Source organism: Caretta caretta, chromosome 3 (assembly GCF_965140235.1).
Source record: "Caretta caretta isolate rCarCar2 chromosome 3, rCarCar1.hap1, whole genome shotgun sequence".
NCBI classification, from domain to species: domain Eukaryota; kingdom Metazoa; phylum Chordata; order Testudines; family Cheloniidae; genus Caretta; species Caretta caretta.
Genome location: NC_134208.1, coordinates 41,526,243 through 41,549,476, shown reverse-complemented (window position 1 = coordinate 41,549,476; position 23,234 = coordinate 41,526,243). Strand labels below are relative to the sequence as shown.

General features: G+C 41.7%; 1 protein-coding gene across 5 annotated transcripts in view; it reads right to left on the bottom strand.

The window, feature by feature from the left end:
- Positions 1-22,153, bottom strand: part of MYOM2 (myomesin 2) — a 140,751-nt gene extending 118,598 nt beyond the window's left edge. For all 5 annotated transcript variants that reach the window (XM_075126455.1, XM_075126454.1, XM_075126453.1 and 2 more), the window contains exons 1-6: positions 22,073-22,153; positions 14,832-14,965; positions 13,494-13,616; positions 10,174-10,312; positions 9,821-9,978; positions 7,273-7,365 (exon numbers count right to left, since the gene is read on the bottom strand). In XM_075126455.1, the coding sequence (XP_074982556.1) occupies positions 7,273-7,365; positions 9,821-9,978; positions 10,174-10,312; positions 13,494-13,616; positions 14,832-14,938 (620 nt within the window). In that variant the 5' untranslated portion in view covers positions 14,939-14,965; positions 22,073-22,153. The remainder of the gene's footprint in view (positions 1-7,272; positions 7,366-9,820; positions 9,979-10,173; positions 10,313-13,493; positions 13,617-14,831; positions 14,966-22,072) is intronic.
- Positions 22,154-23,234: the final 1,081 nt, after the last annotated feature.

Here is a 23,234-nt window from a genome sequence, read left to right as displayed (position 1 = left end):
GCGCTACATTGATGACATCTTCATCATCTGGAACCATGGAAAAGAAGCCCTTGAGGAATTCCACCATGATTTCAACAATTTCCACCCCCACATCAACCTCAGCCTGGACCAGTCCACACAAGAGATCCACTTCCTGGACACTACGGTGCTAATAAGTGATGGTCACATAAACACCACCCTATACCGGAAACCTACTGACCGCTATTCCTACCTACATGCCTCCAGCTTTCACCCAGACCACACCACACGATCCATCGTCTACAGTCAATCTCTACAATACAACCGCATTTGCTCCAACCCCTCAGACAGAGACAAACACCTACAAGATCTCTATCAAGCATTCTTACAACTACAATACCCACCTGCTGAAGTGAAGAAACAAATTGACAGAGCCAGAAGAGTACCCAGAAGTCACCTACTACAGGACAGGCCCAACAAAGATAATAACAGAACGCCACTAGCCACCACCTTCAGCCCCCAACTAAAACCTCTCCAAGGCATCATCAAGGATCTACAGCCTATCCTGAAGGACGACCCATCACTCTCACAAATCTTGGGAGACAGGCCAGTCCTTGCCTACAGACAGCCCCCCAACCTGAAGCAAATACTCACCAGCAACCACACACCACACAACAGAACCACTAACCCAGGAACCTATCCTTGCAACAAAGCCCGTTGCCAACTGTGTCCACATATCTATTCAGGGGACACCATCATAGGGCCTTGTCAAGGTTCCTCCCCCACTCTGAACTCTAGGGTACAGATGTGGGGACCTGCATGAAAAAAACCTCCTAAGCTTATCTTTACCAGCTTAGGTCAAAACTTCCCCAAGGTACAAAATATTCCCCCCGTTGTCCTTGGACTGGCCGCTACCACCACCAAACTAATACTGGTTACTGGGGAAGAGCTGTTTGGACGCGTCTTTCCCCCCAAAATACTTCCCAAAACCCTGCACCCCACTTCCTGGACAAGGTTTGGTAAAAAGCCTCACCAATTTGCCTAGGTGACTACAGACCCAGACCCTTGGATCTTAAGAACAATGAACAATCCTCCCAACACTTGCACCCCCCCTTTCCTGGGAAATGTTGGATAAAAAGCCTCACCAATTTGCATAGGTGACCACAGACCCAAACCCTTGGATCTGAGAACAATGAAAAAGCATTCAGTTTCTTACAAGAAAACTTTTAATAAAAATAGAAGTAAATAGAAATGAAGAAATCCCCCCTGCAAAATCAGGATGGTAGATGTCTTACAGGATAATTAGATTCAAAAACATAGAGAACCCCTCTAGGCAAAACCTTAAGTTACAAAAAAGATACACAGACAGAAATAGTTATTCTATTCAGCACAATTCTTTTCTCAGCCATTTAAAGAAATCATAATCTAACACATACCTAGCTAGATTACTTACTAAAAGTTCTAAGACTCCATTCCTGGTCTATCCCCGGCCAAGACAACTACAGACAGACCCAGACCCTTTGTTTCTCTCCCTCCTCCCAGCTTTTGAAAGTATCTTGTCTCCTCATTGGTCATTTTGGTCAGGTGCCAGCGAGGTTACCTTTAGCTTCTTAACCCTTTACAGGTGAGAGGAGCTTTCCCCTGGCCAGGAGGGATTTCAATGGGGTTTACCCTTCCCTTTATATTTATGACAGGCCTAATCACATCAGCCACACTATCAGAGGCTCGTTCACCTGCACATCTACCAATGTGATATATGCCATCATGTGCCAGCAATGCCCCTCTGCCATGTACATTGGTCAAACTGGACAGTCTCTACGTAAAAGAATAAATGGACACAAATCAGATGTCAAGAATTATAACATTCATAAACCAGTCGGAGAACACTTCAATCTCTCTGGTCACTCGATTTCAGACCTACAGGTCGCAATATTAGAACAAAAAGACTTCAAAAACAGACTCCAACGAGAGACTGCTGAATTGGAATTAATTTGCAAACTGGATACAATTAACTTAGACTTGAATAGAGACTGGGAGTGGATGTGTCATTACACAAAGTAAAACTATTTCCCCATGTTTATTTCCCCCACCCCCCACTGCTCCTCGGACGTTCCTGTTAACTGCTGGAAATGGCCCACCTTGATTATCACTACAAAAGTTTTTCTCCCCCCACACACCCACTCTCCTGCTGGTAATAGCTCATCTTAAGTGATCGCTCTCCTTACAGTGTGTATGATAACACCCATTTTTTCATGTTCTGTGTGTATATAAATCTCCTCACTGTATTTTCCACTGAATGCATCCGATGAAGTAAGCTGTACCTCACGAAAGCTTATGCTCAAATAAATTGGTTAGTCTCTTAGGTGCCACTAGTATTCCTTTTCTTTTTGTAGTCTTGACAAAAGCATCCATGCTGGAAGAAATCTTTTGACCTAGTCACAAACATTGCGGTGTCTAAATTAACTGTAAACAGTTAGACGAGAGACTAGATGTTACTGTGGACAATAACAAAAACCACTGATCAATAGAAGTAAAGGTGCAACAGCAGTAAAAAAGAATGTATAAGGAATGGGATAGAAATAATACAGAAAATATAGTCTGCCATTATATAAATCAGTGGTACACCTGCATCTGGAATACTGTGTTCATCCTAGCTCAAATGAATAGAACAGAAACAGAGCCTGTTTAGAGCCAGGAGAAAATAATCATCAGAGGCCAGGAAAGGCTTCCATATGAAGAAATATTGAAAAGATTGGCCTTCTGTCTTAACTAAGGAAGCCCATCTAGGGGGGAATAAAGACATAAAATTAGTGACTCGTATAGGGAAATGATCCTATTTCTTCAATTGCAAGAACAAGGGGACATTCAATGAAAGAAAAAAGCAGAAGTTTAAAGAGTGAAAAGAAAATACTTTATAATGACCATGGGAACACATTGCTATGTGATATCACTGAAGCTTAATCAGATGAACACAAGAATAGGACATTTATACTGGTAATTGAGAACATCCACACTTACATTAGATCGGTTACAGAAATAGAAGGGATATAAACCTGTATGCTCCAAGGCATACTGCAGTTTCTAATTGGTTTGGGTAAAGAAGAAATTTCCCCTAAAGGTAGGCTATTCCATAGCTGTCCCCTAAACCATTTCATAGAATCATAGAATATCAGGGATGGAAGGGACCTCAGGAGGTCATCTAGTCCAACCCCCTGCTCAAAGCAGGACCAATCCCCAACTAAATCATCCCAGCCAGGGCTTTGTCAAGCCTGACCTTAAAAATATCTAAGGAAGGAGATTCCACCACCTCCCTAGGTAACGCATTCCAGTGTTTCACCACCCTTGTAGTGAAAAAGTTTTTCCTAATATCCAACCTAAACCTCCCCCACTGCAACTTGAGACCATTACTCCTTGTTCTGTCATCAGCTACCACTGAGAACAGTCTAGAGCCATCCTCTTTGGAACCCCCTTTCAGGTAGTTGAAAGCAGCTATCAAATCCCCCCTCATTCTTCTCTTCCGCAGACTAAACAATCCCAGTTCCCTCAGCCTCTCCTCATAAGTCATGTGTTCCAGACCCCTAATCAGTTTTGTTGCCCTCCCCTGGACATTTTCCAATTTTTCCACATCCTTCTTGTAGTGTGAGGCCCAAAACTGGACACAGTACTCCAGATGAGTCCTCATCAATGTTAAATAGAGGGGAACGATCACATCCCTCGATCTGCTAGCAATGCCCCTACGTATACATCCCAAAATGCCATTGGCCTTCTTGACAACAAGGGCACACTGTTGACTCATATCCAGCTTCTCGTCCACTGTAACCCCTAGGTCCTTTTCTGCAGAACTGCTGCCGAACCATTCGGTCCCTAGTCTGTAGCGGTGCATGGGGTTCTTCCGTCCTAAGTGCAGGACTCTGCACTTGTCCTTGTTGAACCTCATCAGATTTCTTTTGGCCCAATCCTCTAATTTGTCTAGGCCCCTCTGTATCCTATCCCTACCCTCCAGCGTATCTACCTCTCTTCCCAGTTTATTGCACCTTCTTCTGAAACATCTGCTATTGTCCGCTGTCAGAGACAGGATACTGGACTAGAGGGACCAGTGGCCTGATGCAGTATGGCAATTCCTATGTTTCTGAGAATTGTGAAATGGGATTTGGGGAAGTGCACAAGTCAGAATTACAATGCAAACATCAACATCATTTGTCGTTACTACTCAAGACAGAACTTGAACTCAGGTCCCCAATGGTGAAAGGCTAGCATAAGACCCCTCCAAGCAGCCAGAAATCAACAGTATATGAAAAGGGTTGTGTCATGTGAATCCAGAAGATATGGTAAATTGACCAAAGGATGTCTTAAAAATCTGAGATGGAGCTATGAAGGTGATCTGGGTTACTGTACAGGTTGTGAGTCCTCTGAGATAAATGGGCAGATGAAAGTTTCCAGTTACAATTTTAAAATGAGGTGATGCTCTGTTTTTGGCATCTCAAGAATTTTTCTATTTGGGGACAAGAAACACCCAGTATATTCATAGGAATAAATGTCACACTTGCATCATAAGTAAAAGTTCACTACATAAGCTTCGGAGAAGTGCTAAGAAGACAGCCAAGAAATTCCAAAGCCATTTTAAAACTGTCCACAGCTCAGATGACATGTAGCTCAGCACTTTGGTATGGACAGCTGAGAAGAGTACAGAAGTGGCTAGGTAAATGATCTTAGCTGTTCTATATCCAAAAAATAATATAAGCACATTTCAGATAGTTGGATCATCCATTTTAAGGACTACACCACATCTTTTTTTCTCCTTCCAAATACAAGAAATAGGCAGGATTTTTTTTGTATTAAAAAGATATAGCTAGTAATATCAAAGTGGGCTTTTATTTCTTGCATGTCTAAGGCCCTACTTAACTTGCAATATTGCAGAAACTGCGTATTCTGCAATATTAGACTTCCACTGAATTTTGACAGCGGGAGCCCCCACTCTCAGCCTCGGGTGGCCAACAGCAGAAAATAGCAGAAAAGTAATAATGGACTTTTATTACCACATATAACAAGGTCCATTATTACTTTTCCACAATTTTCCATGGCTTGTCCGTACCTCAGCCGCAATTTTATGACAATCATCTCACTATTCAAGAAGGGCCTTGTGCATGTCATATTTCTATCATTTTCATACAGTCCACAAACCAGTTTCACATGAAAGAAAGCGGTAATAAAGTGGCTTAGTGGAGTTTAGAAATATTAGTTCAAGACAATGTATGCCTCGGAGTTAGAATCAGTCATGAAGCTGCCCCAATTAGACAGGATCGTTTTGGCAAACAACTGTTAAACAAGGAAAAGGTGAATAATTCAGGAAGAAGTTGGGAAGCTTCACTTGGAAAAGAATGTATTGGCAGAGAATAGGAAAGATGAAGTGAGTGTATGGGTGCCAGGGGTTAGCTGTTTGGATAAGTGTGGGTGTGTCTGGGTGAGTATGGATGGGCATAGGTTCCAGTGGGTGGTGGCTAGGCAAGGGGGAATGCCAGAGGGTGTGGGAGCCTTTGTGGGTGCCAGTCAATGACTCTGTTGGTGTGTCTGGGTGAGTGTGAGTAGGTATGGATGCCTATGGGGGAGTGGGTGGCTATCTAGGCGAGTGTGGGTGCCTGGTAGGGAGGAGAGGGGGGAAATATTTGGGGAGGGGATCAGCAACAAGCACCCTCCCAGCCAGGCATCAACACGTCCACCCATATTCCCCTGGACATCCATCCACCGGCACAACAAAAGACACTCACAAAACTACTCCACTCGCCCCCATGCTACTCACAGGCACCCATACCCACATTCATGCACACAGCCACCTGCTGGCACCAACAAAGGCACCCAGGTACCATCACACTCACCCGTGGTGCCACCCACTGGGACTCAGTCACCCAAACATCACCCACTAGCAACCACTCTCACTCTCCCAAATAGCAATGGAAGAGTTTTTCCATTCTCACTTCTGGACAGGCTGTCTCTCACCAGCCTTTCCTGACACCCAAAGGGCCAGGACAGATGGTATGGGTCAGCCATGATCTGAGCCCTTAAAGGGTGCAGGAAGTGGCCAGCAAACTGAATTCTGAAGATGTGGGAGGAGGCTAATAGTTTCCTCCCTCATCCAGGAAGGGGAGTAAAGAATAAAGATAAGTGGGGCAGAGCCCAGTGGCTATTGTGGAAGTCTCCTAGACAGGAATAAATTTCTCCACTATCCACTGGAGCCAAAGGAAGGAGGTTAGGGATTAGCTATCCCTTTCCACAGAAGCCAAAGATTTGGGAACAGGGCTTCCTGCTTCAAGCAGAAGGAATGGTGCACTACTGTTCCTCTACTTCTGGCTGGCCTAGCTCAGGGCTATGGCTGACAGCTGGAGACAGGATGGGTGAGTGAATATGTGGCCAACCAAATATCACACACAAATATTTGAACTGTTTGAATGTAGCCTGCGGTCAGATTTTTGGTAAATTAGTAAGGACAGATGAAAATATTTAGACCCTTATTTTTCTGTCTTGACACCATTGTTCCATCCACACAGTTGTTGCTTTTGGTTTTTTTTAAACTTGTACCAAGTCATATATTATATGTGAAATACAGTATTGCAACCCTGTGTCCTAGCTGAGGTTTAGTGAGGGTTGGTTTTGAGTGCTGACACCTGTTACGACATTTGTTTTTCTTTCATGCCATGACTTTTAAATTGTCTTCAAGACATAATGGTTTAAAATAGATAAATATAGATTTTCAGAACTTAAAACCTTTTAAAGAAACCATTGGACTCTCCCATTCCCAACCACAGAAAAACAAATATATAAGGCAAGCAAAACATGACAACCTGCTAACAGAGCCAAATACCGTCCATTGAATTTTCTAGCCACGACTAGCTAAACTTTTCTAAGCTTCAAGCTCTGAACAAAGAGTTGCTGCCATGATGGAATAGACTATTAAAGAAGAACAAACTGTGCCACTCTAGCTGCCAGAATGATGAGATTAAAATATTATAATGAGGGTTTTTTTTAAATTGATCCTTTTTTTTTCTGTTCACTTACCTCTAGATTTGTTTTTTTCTTGCTGACAGTTTGGGTGCTATGATAGAAATCCCTAGCTTTTCATTACACTGACCCCATATCCAGACTACTTGGGAAGTATCTTGCCACCTAAACCAAAGTAACAGCTAAGCAGAAGTTAAGTGTGCTGTATTTTGTGACTCTTTTGTAATACATTATAGAAATTTTCAGATGTATTTGCAGGAAATTATTTCAGTTAAAAGTCATAATCTAAATAACATTCTGTTATTCATCAGAATAATATACCTGTGTATCTCCAGCATATGCACTCCATATTTGCTTTCAATGCTGTACTTTCCCGGTTCACTTGCAGGCGAAATCAATTCCTCATTTTTATACCTAACAATCAAGAAAAAAATAAATAAACCACAGTAAAAGTTATAGATTATTCCATCAGGATGTCATGTATTAATAACTGAGCTCTCTCTGTATACATGAGCAGATACAGAGAGCCTGACCATGACCTGCCCAGACATGGTCATGCAATGGAATGAAAGAAAGTAGTTATCATTTGGGCAGGGGTGTGCATGTGAAGCTACACACCCACCCTGAGCAGGTGAGTGGGGAGGGGATAGAGATGAGAGAAAGTGTGTTGAACTCCCCAGCCCACTAGCCGTCAGAGCTAACTGGCATAAACAGAAGTAAGCTGCATCCTCATTAGCTCTATAAGTCACTTCACATAAAAAGGGTGAGCAGCAGGGACAGAATTGTGACTGAGACAATTCTCCCCCGGGCTTCCCCTAGGACAGAATTTGCCACCCCTTTCTCAGGCCTGAACCTTACAGTTCAGTCTAGCCCAGTCTAGAAATCTTACAGCTATCTCTCTGTGTATGCTGTACACATAGATAATATATGAGGTTAGGTACCATAATGTTATTTTTTATTCACGTGAGCGAAGGTTGGCCACATAACTCAGAAGTAGTGAAAGCCCCAGACAGGGTGTGCGTGGTCATTACTGCCACATGCAAATAAAAAAAAATGCCTTGCACAGTATGGAAGGGAGGCGATGGGGCGGGCGAGGGTTACAGGGTGGGCTGAGTGCAGAAAAACTATGGTCCTAATTTTGTTCTCATAACAGTCTGATATCTTCATCAGAGTGACTTCTGATTTACACTACTGTGAATGAGGTCAGAATCGGGCCCAATTAGTACACTCTGCTCTCAGATCCACAGAGTAGCAATTTTGGGTACCTAGCAAAGAGGACAGAGGTGGCTTCATGCCACTTATGTGCCCCTCCTCAGTCCGCACAGTCAAACTGATCCCTTGCATGAGTTAGAACAACTTGCACTGCTAGATAATGGTCCCCTAAGGGCTGCTGTACTGGCCAGGATCACCTGAGAGCATGATGCTCTAATTTTGCCCTTCCCACTCTGGCATGCTTTCAACCCACCATGGCACACACACACACACGATGCTGGTGAAGTAGTGCCAGGAGGGGTTGACATATGTCTGGCTATTCCAAGCCTAGAGCTGCTCATGATTCATCTGTTCTAGGGGAATCCTCAGCTGCTAACTGAAATTACTTTGAGTACTCTTTGCACTGTTGGAGTGGTGCAAAAGAAACTTAAGGGGAGCTGAGAATCAGACTCCATATTTCTAGCTCAGTCAGTGGTAGGGGATGTTAGACATAGGGGAATAAATATTTTATCAGCTACAATTCCAATTTTTAAAATATGTGCCTGAGTTTCTTTCAAGTGCTGAAAATGGCTATGTCATCCAGGATATCGTCTTTATCATTTTAAATCCATCAGTTAACCTGACTCTTCCTTTCAATAAGGATTTCTAGAGACAGAGAAAGAGATCCCAACTTCCTTCTGTTGACAAAAAGGTCTAAAAATCTGTTTTGAATTGTAGCCTAAGAATAACACGATTCTCAGATTTTTGTGGAAATTTGCCTCTTATTGTGGTTTCTGATTCTTGACAGACCCCTGATAACTTACCCCAGCTAGAACACTTTTGATGATAAATTTCAAAGGCCAAATTCTCCTGCCAGTTGTATCGTTTTAATCCCATTAGTGAGGTTGCACCATGTAACTGACAGAAGAATGCACTCCCATCTCATCAAGCATAGGCATTCTCTCTCAATGTCCAATGTTTAACGACTAGATATTTTCATATATGCATTTGCAAATTTAACACCATTAATTTGGGCTTGAATAGGGACTGGGAGTGGCTGGCTCATTACAAAAGCAGTTTTGCCTCTCCTGGAATTGACACCTCCTCATCTGTTATTGGGAGTGGACTACATCCACCCTGATTGAATTGGCCCTGTCAGCACTGGTTCTCCACTTGTGAGGTAACTCCCTTCTCTTCATGTGTCAGTATACTTATGTCTGCATCTGTAATTTTCACTCTATGCATCTGAAGAAGTGTGGTTTTTACCCACAAAAGCTTACGCTCAAATAAATCTGTTAGTCTTTAAGGTGCCACCGGACTCCTTGTTGTTTTTGTGGATACAGACTAACACAGCTACCCCCTGATACTAGATATTATTGTCTTGTTATAAAATATTTAGCAAAACTCAGTGTATTTTACCACTTGCTAGGTTATTATCAATTAAATTAATGACCATTTTTTGCAGTTAGCATTCTGAAATATATATTTACTTGATACACTACAAAAAGTTTGTCCTTTAACTGCAGTATCCACAACTACTATCCACATATCTATGAGAATTATGAAGGGTTTTTAATATGACCATTATGTACATGACACTGAATAGTTCTGTCAGAGCTACCAAATGGAAAACAAGCTTAACACCAGTTTTAGAGGACTGGAAAGGCCAAACTCTTACCATTGTACAACAGGGGTAGGAAATCCTTGTACAGTGAAGTAAAGCCTCACAGACATTTTTTCCCAAACAGTATGAGACCTCAGTCGTACCAAAATTTCAGGAGCTCGACTTATACTTTCTTCAACGGTGTATCTTTCCAAGGCCATTTGTTCTTCTACCTATTGCACAGGATAGAAATAAAAAGCAGAGAGAAGGGGCATCATGTAGCACCAGTGTCAGAGATTTAGTCTGAAAGCTATATTCAAATATTAACAGATGCAACCCGCTGTTGGGCTCTGTGAAGCACAGTTCTAAACTGCAGTTGAGTTTACAGTTCTGCTTGGAAAGGAAATTAAATTGTTCTGGTACAGTACCATCCTTTGTATGGTAACTCTATCCAGCTGTTCTCTTGCAAGGAGCCTGGCTGAACGAAGCTCTTCTTCCACATCAGCCAAATTGGCAGCAAACCGGATCCTCTTCTCTTCACTTATATCAGACTTTTGCTCATGAGTCCTGTATGGTAAGAGAAAACTATTTAGGATTAGCCCAGCGTCAAGGCTTTACTATTGTCACTGATACACAGCAGGCAGATGAGGGCTTGGAAGTCCTATTAGCAGCATTACACAGATACAGATTCGATCATGTGAACCATTTCCCGATCTCAAAACAAACATCTTAAAAACTGCAAATGAATGAGCCTTCTGTTTGCTTTCTCTTCCCTGTGAGCATATGAGGCCAGATCTTCGGTGGGAATTAACTGAAGTCAGGGGAACTCTGCCGATTTACCCCAGCTGAGGAGGTGGCCCAGGGATTCTGCAAATAGAGTTAAGTTATAAGAACAAAATCTACAGAAATCAAATACCAAATTTCCTAAGACTATCAAGGCTCTTTCCTTCCTTTCTTTACCCTTTTGTGGTTTGTGTATTATTGGTTTCCCCTCTCTCAGTTTCTGTTTGTTCTTATTTGTATCATTATCTATACCCCATATTTTGTAGAAGACAAAAACCACCAACATGTAACTCTAAGAACTGTAGATCAAATCCTTGGCCACTACCCTGTTCAAATACCAAGGGGGGAAAAAGCAGCAGTATCCTCCCCTCAGGCAGTGAAGCACACAGTAGAGGCTGCCTCACCCCCGTGGCAGAAGCGGTTTCTGCAGGCTCCCTGCACAGATCCTCTGCCCTATCCTCTGCTGCTGTGTAAGGTGCTCATGCAGAATGAGTCCACACACCATGCAGGGAATGTGTACCAGCATCTAGGCCAAGAGACCCTTTAAAACCATAATAGCTCAGGCTGGATTAGTGAATTAGGGAGGTACACCAGTGGCTGGAGACATTTTTGCCCGTATAAACCAAGAGTGAGCATAATGCCGCCAGGTCATGAGGAGTAATGTGCTCAACAGTGGCCCTTATGCACCTTTGTAAAAAGGTGTAGCATGAACTACCCCCCACCCGGCAGTCCTTCAGACACAGGGAGGAGGGCCATGTTCACACTCCCACTTCACGCCTAAGATACAAGTGTTCTGAACCATATTCTCCTCTGAAGGAGTGTGAGCAGGAGGGGCAAACCTAGCATAACCTGTCAGGAATAGCTGTAAGAATGTCCCTACTGTGGAACCGGGGTGTTGGCACCCCAGGTCAGGAGAAGGCTTGTCATTCTGCACCCCTCTCTTCTCCTTCCCCCCCACCTCCCCCTTGATAATGCTGATCTCAGAAAAGGGTGTAGGGAGAAACCACCAGTAGAGAGTAAGGCTCCTGAAGCAGCCAGGCCTCCATGGAGAATAATGGGGAGTGGTGGTGAGCAATGTGGAGGCACTGGTTCTCAGTAGGTTTCCCAAGACTCCTCATTATCTTAGATCATCAACATGTTTAGGAGGAGGAGCCCCTTCCTCTTTGTTGATGGTTATGGTCCAGGAAGCAATCCACACCTGCTTGCCTTGCCAATGGGCTGATTCAAGGGAAATTCCAACAAGGTGAACTTCACAAAGTGTATGACATAATGTGCCCCTTCCATGACTTTCACGACAGAAAATAAGAACTTAGGACCAAATCCACCACCCATGAAAAAACTCCTCAACAGCCCTAGGGCTCACTTCTGGTTTATGTCTTATGTTCCTAAAGCTCATGCTTCAGGGTTTCAGCCAGCCACCAGCAGGGATCCAATGTATTCTAGGAGGGTTTCACAAACACACACACACCTCCTTCCCTTGAACCATCAGGAATGGCCATGGCAGGATATGGAACATTGTTGGGGGAGAGCCAGAGATCTGAGGCAGCCTGAAGCAATCTCTCTCTCAGGTGCTTGGCTGGCTGGTTCTAGCTCACATGCTCATCACCCTATGTGAGGTCAGACTGGCAGTGAACTTAGAAGTTTTTTACCTTCCTCTGTAGTTTGGGGAGTGTGTCACTTCCTGGGATTATCTGAGTATATCTCACTTAGTCATTTCTTGAGCACTGGTGTACCTCTGTCCCTCCTATTCTCTGCCTGTGGCACATAAAAGTCTAATCTCCTGTGGGTTGTAATACTTTGGTCTCATTTCAGTTGTTCTTAGCGTGTGGGTGCTGGGTGGTGTTTGTGGTCTGTGATACAAAGAAGGTCATACGAGATGATCCAGTGGTCCCTTCTGACCTTCAGCTCTATGACTCCCATTTACTTCAATGAATATTGAATCCAGCCCTTATTTGTGTGGTTGTTTAAGCTATTTCTTTGTATAATTTCTTCATAATGTGAGCTCCAGGATTATTCTGCCTTGTACTGTTCAGCATGTGCTGTATCTCTTTAAATAATGAAATAGGTTAAAAATTCAAAACAGATTAAGATTTTTTTCTAAACTGCACCCTGCTTCCAGGGCACATCTCTCTTGATGATGGCAAAACTGGCATCAAAGGGATAGCTTGTAATCCTTCACATTATCTTCAAAGGAAAAAGAAGAATGCATTCCACTATCTATAGCCTTCATAACAGACATTGGCTGAGTCTTTGGTGTATTTACTGTGGAGTACGTCAGGGCATATACAGCCACTCAAATTGATGAAATGGAATATAGTTGTCAGCACATTTATTATAGGACTTCATATCAATGCTGTAACTGAGGCAAGTTATCTTCTTGATAAATAGGATGTTAGGGAGATGACTCTAATACAATTAAGCTGTCCTCAACACGTAATCTTAGTATTCAGTAAGGGCACAGTATATTTTCTCTTATTTTTAAAGTGTCAGATTCAGTGTAGATTTCAATTTCTTCTTGTTTTAAGTCTGTTTTCACAGCCAACTTGGAGTAAAACCCTGGACTGAAGGTCTAAGAAATATAAAATGTAAGAGACACACAGCCCTTTGGTATTCTAGCCATGAGACATTAATGAAGAACCTAGTGTCATAGAAGGCTCCCACCTTGTTGACAGCTCTGTCAGTGAACCTACTTTGCCACCTTGCTATCTTTCAGAGGTTCCTGGGTAGCTTTTTGTCAACAGTCATGAAAACGTGTGACTGCCTTGTTACTGAACTGCAAATTTAGTGCTGTGTCTTACAATAAACTTTCATGGTGAATTCCTGGTTCCACTGAGGACAGTGGAAATTTTGACCTTGACTTCAACAATGCCAGGAATTTTCCCTTAGAGTATACTGACAAAAAAAAGTGTCTGTTCCATGGCATTTGACCCAACAAAGTGATTTAAAGGCGCCAATGCAAGTTTACCTTTTCCTGTATTCTTGTGACTCTTCTTCGGCTGAGGTGTGCAACCTCCTGGCACAGAGCCTACATGTAGTTCTTTCTGTACTGGCAGAGGACTTAAAAGAAGCTGCCTGTCTAGAAGCGACCCTTCCAAACAAAAAGAAATTACTGTAAAATGGCTATACGGATAAAGCATGGAATTACAAAGTTCAAAGAAATTATATTCAAGCAGCTGAATGGAACTGTGCGGTGTTGTGTGAGAAACTTACACTTTAAGCTACACATGGGGTCTCACACACTGAAGTTGGGTTACATTCACTCCCATGCATCCTTAGTATCTAATGCCTAGTAGTGTTATCATCTCAGTGGAGGCTGTCAGCCCTTTTATGTAATTTAATACAGTGTCTTTATTCACTGTGCCCATCCCAAACTCTGACCATATTGCACAATTTTGTAAAAACAATTTCAGTAAAATATCAGGGCCAATAAGCCCTCCTATGAAACATCCAACAGAGAGCATAGGCCTCCTACAGTATCTTCCTACCTCTAAACAACTCCCAACCCCACTTTTCTAACCCTTCATGCTAGTCTTCTGGCATGTTCTGAAGGCCACCAAATGGCCTGATTAATCAGGGAATGAAATGTATTCCAGGAGCATGTACCCCTTACAGTGAACACTCTTACAGTAGCCCCCCTTCCATTTATAGCAGGTGGGGCCAATCAACTCAAGCATCTCAGATGATCTGAAGTGCTGCAGTAACACCCTGGGAGAAAGGTGATCTCAGGTAGCCCTAGCAACAGAACTTGAGACATATGGTTCCTTGAAGCCATGGGTAAGAAAAGGCATTTTGAACATGGGAGAAATTGTAACTTGGTATAAAAGGGGAAATAAGAATCCCAAGAACCACAACCTGGAATAGCCCATAATGCATGAGGCCCCCTTCAAGGCAGTGAACATCTTCAAGGAACAGATTTGGCAAGAAGAATTTTAAAACAAAAACAAAAACACGGCACCCATGCTTAGATATATGCTATAGCAATGGTCATCCCTAAAATCAAAGAGAGTTTTTACGAGTCATTACTTTGCTTTCCGGAAGGAGTTTCCAACCTGGAAGTAATGAACAGCTATCAGGGAGCCATGACCGTTCCATATTGCTAAATAGAAGAGGGTCCCAGCTAGATAGCAGGGAGATCATGGGACAGAGGATTCACAGTATGAAAAAGGTTGAGAACCATTGCTCTCCATACGTCTGAAATTCAGAACAAAGTCACTTTTTTTTCTTTTACAAAATTCTACATTTTGAAACGGATTCCTCTGCAACAAAAGCTCCTCTACACTGATGGGAAATGTGTGATACTTACTTTCTTGCTGCATATTCTTGGAGCAAGTATCTTGTCTGAATGTTGCGGTAGGACTGATCAAAGTGTTTATGTCTTCTCTGGTAAAATGGAGCTCTCTTCGATGACATGCTGCAATTTCCTCCAGGCCCCAACTCCTACAAAATAAGTAGTGGCAGTCATATTTAGCCAAGGCTTTCAACCCATTATGATGCTTTCCTGAGAACCTTACAATACTGTTATTTGCTGAAGTATTTGTGATTTTACTATGGCCTGAGCAATTCCATTTTATGAATGACAAAGTCATATCTGATTAATATAGCCACCTCAGGCTGTGATCTCACTAACTAAAGGCATGTCTACGCTACCAGCCAGATCTACGGGCAGCGATCCATCCAGCGGGGGTCAATTTATCGTGTCTAGTATAGATGCGATAAATCGACCGCTGGTCACTCTAGCATCAACTCTGGTACTCCACCTCAGTGAGAAGCGCAAGGGAAATTGATGGGAGACGCTCTCCCATCGACACACCGCAGTGAAGACACTGCAATAAGTAGATTTAAGTACGTCGACTTCAGCTACGTTATTCATATAGCTGAAGTTGCATAACTTAGATCAATCCCCCCGCACTGTAGACCAGCCCTAAGTCTGGCTGGATATGATCAGTACTTGGATGGGAGACCTCATATGACATACTTCCCACTGACTCAAAACTAAAGTAATTCCCATGCATGGAGTCAGGAAAAGCTATTGTGCTCCCAGAGGTATTATCCATTTGTATTCACTAAAAATCCAATGACACCTTTTTGAAAAAGTAGGGATGTTACCACCAGTGTCCTGGATAAATATGCTATATTACAGATAGCATAATTATAATCTGCCTGCCTAAATTCCTCTTGCAGTTTCAGTTGGACAGGGATTCTTCACTTCCTGTTATCCTGCCCTAAATGGTCACACAGGATTGCTGCAAGCAGCTGAACAGCTGCCACATTCCACAGTAGAGGTGGTTGCATTTCAGTGGTGAGTGGAGCAATTCCTATATATAAAGTTTGCAAAGCACTTTGGGCCAAATCCTGAGGTCCTTAGTCAGGCAAATTCCCAGTGAGGTCAGTGAGTATTTGCCTTAGTAAGGACTAGATCCCTGGAGTACAGGGGGCATGTGCCAGCCATTACATCCCTTTGTGGGGTCCAGCCTGCTCCTCCACAGCATGCTGGTCCACCTCCTTCCTGCCCCGAAGGCGTACAGAGGGACTGGGTCTTTTGTGGGCCACATGAGGTGGGGAAGAAGACTCCTTGCACCTTCCTCATCTTCACTGTGCCCACACCAGGACCAGCAAATTCTGTCCCCAGGTATGGTCCTCAGGTTTCCACCTATCATAATCAATTATTTTCCCCAACTTCAAGAAGATCTAACAAGTAGCCATTATTACTGCATATATAGAGTACAAAACTCAAAGGAGGTCAAATAGAAATAGATGCATCTTGTAAACTCCTTCAGATACTCGCATCAAAATAACTTCTTATTTAAATCAAAGGCAGTGGTAGGGACATATTTTAATCCATGTTCTGTTTCACATTGTAGATCAGGAAATGTATCAACTATCGAGCAAAGCTATATTTTAGAATTGAAATGAATAATACATCTATTCAACTTAACTGGATATTATATCTCAAGAAAAATACAGGAGTCTTGTAACTTAGAGCAAGCCAAAAATAAAATGAAAATCACAATTAAAAACAAAAACAAATGTTAGTTTCATTTTTTTTATTTTTTCACACAAAATGCATTAATATAAATATTTATTGAAAACATTTGTTTCTCTTTTTTCATTTTAAACAAAATGATTTTGATTTTGCCAGTTTCAATACATGGTAAGATTGTTTTTAATTATTTCAAATTTGTAAAAATTCATGTGCAAAAATATCTTAGTTTGAAAATGGAAAATAAATGGTAAACAAAAATTTGAAACATTTTCATAAAAAATTGACACTTATGAAAATTTTCAAGCAGCTCTAATAATACCTTGTTTAAGTATTTTTATTTTTATTTTATTCATTCATTCATTTGTTGAAGAAAGCATTATAACTGTTTAATTGCAGCAACAAAGTCTTGGAAAAATAGAATTAGAATTCTCAGGTAGCATATGAGCTTTTCCGGAAGCAAAGGATAAAAGGAGTCCGTCCTGCAGTTCTTACTCTAGTAAGTCTCTGATTGATGTCTCTAGCTCTTTTTACAATTAGTTTCTACAGAGACATGTAGGTGCAAACAAACAAGCTCCTGGATCCCCTCACTTCCACTATTGACACAGCTGTGTTAAGATCAACCTGTGTTTGCTTTCAGGCTACATTTGTCCAATTAAGCTATTTTGTGAATATCCCCACATGCTCTTTGTCATGCACCCAATCCTGCATCCTTTCTGTCAGGGTCAGGCAGTGGGCAGCCTGTGTGCACCAGTCAGTTATCAAGATGTGGTCAGGAAATAAGCAGCAGGATCAGGGTGAAACCTGGTCAGGATACCAGGCACCAAGTTGCAGGTGGGAGGCAAGTGGCAGAGTTGGGATTGAGCCAGGTCAGGATACCAGGGAGTCAGGGCCAGGCACAAGATTACAGACAGCAGAAAAGTCGCAGAATCAGGGACAAATCAGGGTCAGAAGCGAGAGTCTAAGCACAGTCTAAGTCACAGCAAGGCAAGGTTTGGAGCAGAAGCAAGCAGCTAGTCTGTATCATTCCTCAGACAGCTGCCCATGACGGCTTCCTGGTTTATATACCAACATGAGCCAATCAGTGGCCTGCAGAAGGCTGCCACTTACATCCTGCTGGGCAGTACTTCCTGGAGGGTCTAGTTTCACAGGATCCTCCAGCAGAACATAGCCTAAGCTTCCAATGGTGATGCAGAAGCATTGGTGGCCCAGAACCCACATGGTCCCAGATTCTTATACTTTCTATGCATGTAACTCCTACTGAGACCAAATGTACATCAGCAGAATCAGATGCATGTGGCTGGTGGATCAGGTTTTGCTACTTTGAAGTTCATAATTCTCTTCTAAAAACAAAATTAACTTTTCAGAGAAGTGTATCTCTTTCCCTTTATTCCAAATGACTCAATTCCTAGACTTCCTCATAATTAGGGTTCAGACATTCTAAAGTGTTTGTCCAAACTTTATATAGAATATAAACACAAATGGCCAACCAGCTCGAATGCAGATCCTCACTATAAGTAATTAAGAGGACATGTGAGCAGCCAGACTTATTTAGCCTTCTGTTAACACAGAGGGAAGCTGTTGCCTGGCACCAGTTCGAAATGTAATATCATTAGGTACAATGCTTGTGAAGTATATGCTTAATACTCAGAAGTGCTGCAAAGTCAGTCCTTTTAGATGGATATCTGGGGTAGGAGGAGGGTGAAATCCTAGCCCCATTAAAGTCAAGAGCAAAACTCCCATTGCCTTCAATAGGGTCAGGATTAACCCCAGGTATTATGGGGTGGATATGAGATGGGAGATGCTGTGTTCTCTGTGAGAAGTCTTTTCCCGGGTCTGCTCCTGTTTATCTATTGTGATACATTGTGTTTATGACATTTTATTTTTCTGAGATGGATGGATTTTGCCAGGTTGCCTGGGACAGAGCTAGATAACACGATATGTGGGTAAGAATCTGGCCTCACTGAAGTCAATAGGAGTGTTGCCATTGATTTCAGTAATCCAGGATGTCACCCATGGGGCTTAATATACTAGTAGCAGACTGGAGACCAGGCTCCGCTAGCTCTCCCATCCATGCAGCTGAACCAGTGTTAGTAGCAGAGGGAATTGTTTACACAAAACCCTAGTGTAGCCACCCCAAAAGTTATCGTCAAATTAAAGACTGTCAATTCAATTCAACAGTTACAGATAGCAAAGCCTACAGTTTCTTTGCTTAGTCCTTGGTCCTAGCTAGGAGAAACTCCCCTTAAAGTCATGGCAGTCAGGGAGTATTGAAGAGTCAAAATTTCAGAATTTGGCATCCAAGGCCATACCCTACTTGTGATATTTGACTCCCACATATGTTAAGGAGAGTTCCTCCCATGGAGCCAACATACAATATGACCTAATGGTCAAACACTGCCCTTGAATCTCAGCTACACAGCTCCCATTAACTTCACAAGGAATTCTACATGAAGAGCTGGAGTTCTAGGGTAGTATCTGGGCCCCATTCTGCCCTCTTTCTTCATATGGAACTCCCATTGGTATAACTGGTCAATTGGTTATTGTTCATTTTAAATATATATTATATATATATTTCTGTCACAGTAGCTCCCATGGTCTCCAATCAAGATCAGGACTCCATTGCACTAGGCACTGTACAAACACAAAGACATGGTCCCTGCCCAGAAGATTAGAGACTCTAAATAAAATATAAAACAGTTTAATTCATACTTCTATTTAGCAGAGTAATTAGATTATTCAAGTCAGTTAGAGAGGGTCACATGTGAATATTTACTTGTGTTATCTATGCAATATACGGTAGTCAGTCACAAGTAGAGTGAAGGCAGAGTTCAGGGGTTAGGCTATACACAGACTCATTACACAATAATAACATTTGGAGTACAAAAGCAGCTTATCAAGAACTGCGGGACAGTACCTTCAAAAAGTGGATGCATTTGTGGCAAAGGAGGTGGGGTTAGATGTAAAGCTAGCTAGTCAGATGAATGATTTCATTTAAGATTTAAAGTACCAGTAGTAACTCTAATAAGCTCATAAACACAGCCCCTGGGCACTGGCCCTCCCGCAATAAACTGGTCAGTAGGATTATCGACTGCTGTGAGATGGAGAATATGATTGTGCTCCCCATAGACAACTTGCGTTCCCATGACAACTTGCATTCCACCACCTCTACCGTACATTTCATCTATCTTAACTGCCTTGCAGATTTGCATCTTTTCCCCATTGCCAAGTCTGCACCACACAGTATGTACTTTCTCTGCTCGTCTCTGCCCTTGTCTGGCTGCAAAAGTGCAAAGAGTGATTGACAAGCTCTTGCCTGCTCTGACTGAACCCTACCTGGGTATGCTAGCTGAAAGATCAGTATAGCCTGCTCCTTTGCTTCTGCACATATCCTTATTCTTACTTTTCTGTAGGAATCTCACGGCTTCCACATATTTTGCAGCATATGCCTCTACTCATATTTTTCCATACACTAGCTGCTGTCCAATGCCTACTGTGATTACACTAATGATTACACTATTTTATTTTATCACTTAATGAAGAGTAAAATATGCTCTGTTTTGGGTCCTCTATTTTTCCCCTTTACACCCCATTATGTGTAACTGTTAGAGCACTAGAATATCTTTAATTCCCAGTTGCCTGTACTATCTTGTAAAAGATGGAAGAAAAGAAACTCCCAGCTGCCACTTAATTCAAATGCCCGTATTCCGGAAGTACCCTAAGACCTCAGACAGAACACATCAAGTAATTTTCAGATGGCTACATTGGTCTCTTAGAAATTCCTATACAAAGACACATTCTCTCACAGTTTAATATGTAGGACTCACATGAATGCCTATGGAAGTCTTGTGTAAAGATCAAGGGTCATCTGTGGCTCTCAAATATCAGTCAGGAGATAATTAATCAGGATGGAATTGAATTTATGGGATCTGATGTTACTTTCCCTTTTTTATTTGTGAAACTACTTAAATGCTGATGTTTCTGTGTAAATACTAGTGTATTCAAGAGCCAAACACAGAGTTCTCAAACTGAAAAAATGTTTAGGACTAGATTATGCAAATTGCACATAGTCCCCAATAAGGAGAGATATGGAGGCAGTTTGGCTCAGACAGGCAAGATCCTCCTGGACCTTCCTAGTGTCCAGGGAGGCTTTGCACACTGCTTCACCCCTTCATTGGTGCATATGCTCCCCTGTGCAGCCATCCAGCTGTGCTTGCCAGCACAGAAGTAGGAGGTGGAGCCATGGCCCTGCCTCCTGGACACCCCTCCTCACCCTCTTAGGGCACCCTCCTGAAGGGCACCATGAACCTTCAGGGGAGTAGGGAGGGAACCATTCTTGTATGTCCATGACTGTAAGAACTGTAATTCTGCCTGGTCCTTATGTGGGCTATATAGGGGTGAAGGCTCCTTTTTTAACTCTTTCCACAGTGTCCATATGTAAGGTCCAGGCAGAATCTGGCCCAGACAGGGTACATACACTGATTAACTTTTCTCCAGAAGATTTTAAATGTTCAAAGCAAAAAAAATGATTTTATAAACATTTTGTTCTGATTTTTAGAACGAATCCAAAGTCACTAAAACTGCTTACACAAGAGCTGCATTTGGCCCAATAAATATAATCCACATGTCACGAAATGTAATCATCCTAACTTTCCACATACAAAAGTAGTTTGCAACAGACTCTCTGTAAAGTATGGAGATTCCCAGTCACATTGTAAATGCACCCTGTCCTTTTAACTGGAAGACAAAGAATGTGAAACAGTGATATAGTGAAAGTGAGTCACTGCCAAGCATTCCAACATCCATTATCCTTCATTACAACACTTTCATTGGCTCTTATGTGTAATCATCCAATTCCACTATCTCTTTCTAGCAGGCATAATTTCAATAGCATGAGTGCAATTCCAAAAGCTCTATCAGAGGTATTTAGCTGGAATTTTCTGGAGGATCAAAACACGTCAAGGAACACAAAGCAATAACAATCAGAAATCTATTTTTTTAAGAAAGGTACTTGAAAATATAACTGACAAAAATAGACTAGTTTTAGAATAGCAGCCGTGTTAGTCTGTATCCACAAAAAGAACAGGAGTACTTGTGGCACCTTAGAGACTAACACATTTATTAGAGCATAAGCTTTTGTGGGCTACAACCCACTTCATCAGATGCGTAGAATGGAACATTTAGTAAGAAGATATATATATTAAGTTTATATTCAAGATTAAATTATTTTTTCTTCTTTTTTTTAAGTAAATACAAAAGAAAGAGGAACTCTGTATTTGGAATAAGGAAGGCATATGTACCCACCTGCCTTGAGTTTTATTTATGTAGAAAGATAATGATGAAAATACAATAATATCCATTAAAGTAAAATTAATGAACAGAATAATGCCATGCAATATTTTCCCCTCCTTTTGTCATTTTTCTTTTATTTGTAAATGTACATTATGCCTTTTTATTTTTTTCCCCAATACTGGTCATATATTTTGTACAGAAAAGTATATAACATTTTTCTATCATCATTCCTGTTGATTCTGAATTTTTTAAAAAAATGGAAACATACTTACCTAGGGAGAAATAAAAATTGCACAGCTGAGAGGACGAACAGCCTCACTCAGCTTAGCAGGCTCTGGCTGAGGAAAACAAAAATAATTTCTCTCTCTAAAGAGAGGCTACTACCCCTTCCCGCCCATTTATGGGCAGATGTGTTGCTATATATAGAATCAACTGATTGGTTCTCCCAAGAGTGAGGTCAGTCTAATAGGCGTGAAAGTGTAATTTAAAGGGAAAAAATCTGCAGTGTTATTTTTTTTAATATTATTTTTTGAGCTGGGAACAGATCTCTCTCCTAAAAAGAGCAAATGTTGACCTAAAGATAAGGATTTCCCCACAGGGTCATGTTCTGTGTGAAAGTGATCCAAGTCAAGGATAAGAAAACAATTTAAAAATCTCATTTTTTGTGTGTAGGTGAAACTTAACAAGAATGACTTCAAAGGCCAGTGAGGAGCCATATACTTTAAAGTCTTATTAGTGGAGACATAAGATCCTCCTGGTGCCTTGAGCTGTAAATTGAGCCTCCCCAATGCCTCCTTAAGGGCTGCTTGGATTATAAAAAACATTGTCGCCATATGTTAAGCCATGTCAACTATATTAAAAAAGCCTTGTTAACATGGGAAGAAAGAAAGAGCCCAGCTCCTACTCACTTACCTCCAAAATCTTAATCATCAATCAGTTAGCTTGCTGGTTAAAAAGAGAGGTGTTTCTGGCTACTGTATACACAGTATGTAACTTATAAGGAATGTGCATGTATATGATATGTGAGTGTATATAGAGGCAAAAAAAATACACACACAAAGGGCATTATCTTGGGAGGTCATGAGTGCCCCTATTTCCTACTGATTACAATGGAAGTTGGGTGCCCTCTGTACCTCACAGGATTGGGGCCAGACATTTATTAAGTGAAGGATTAATTGTTACCAGATTTATATGAAGACAACAAGATAGCAACCCCCTTCACATGTTAAGGAGTGGACTCAAGACACAATTGGGTGAATGACAATATAAATGCATCAAGAGTTTCTGGTGCCTGGCATAACAAACTACATGAATGATGCTTCTTGTAAATCAAATTGTGTGTGTGTGTGTGTGTGTGTGTGTGTGTGTGTGTGTGTGTAAAAGGCCTATTAAATCCTTTTATTAAATTAATATAATTAAATGCACAACGTTCCC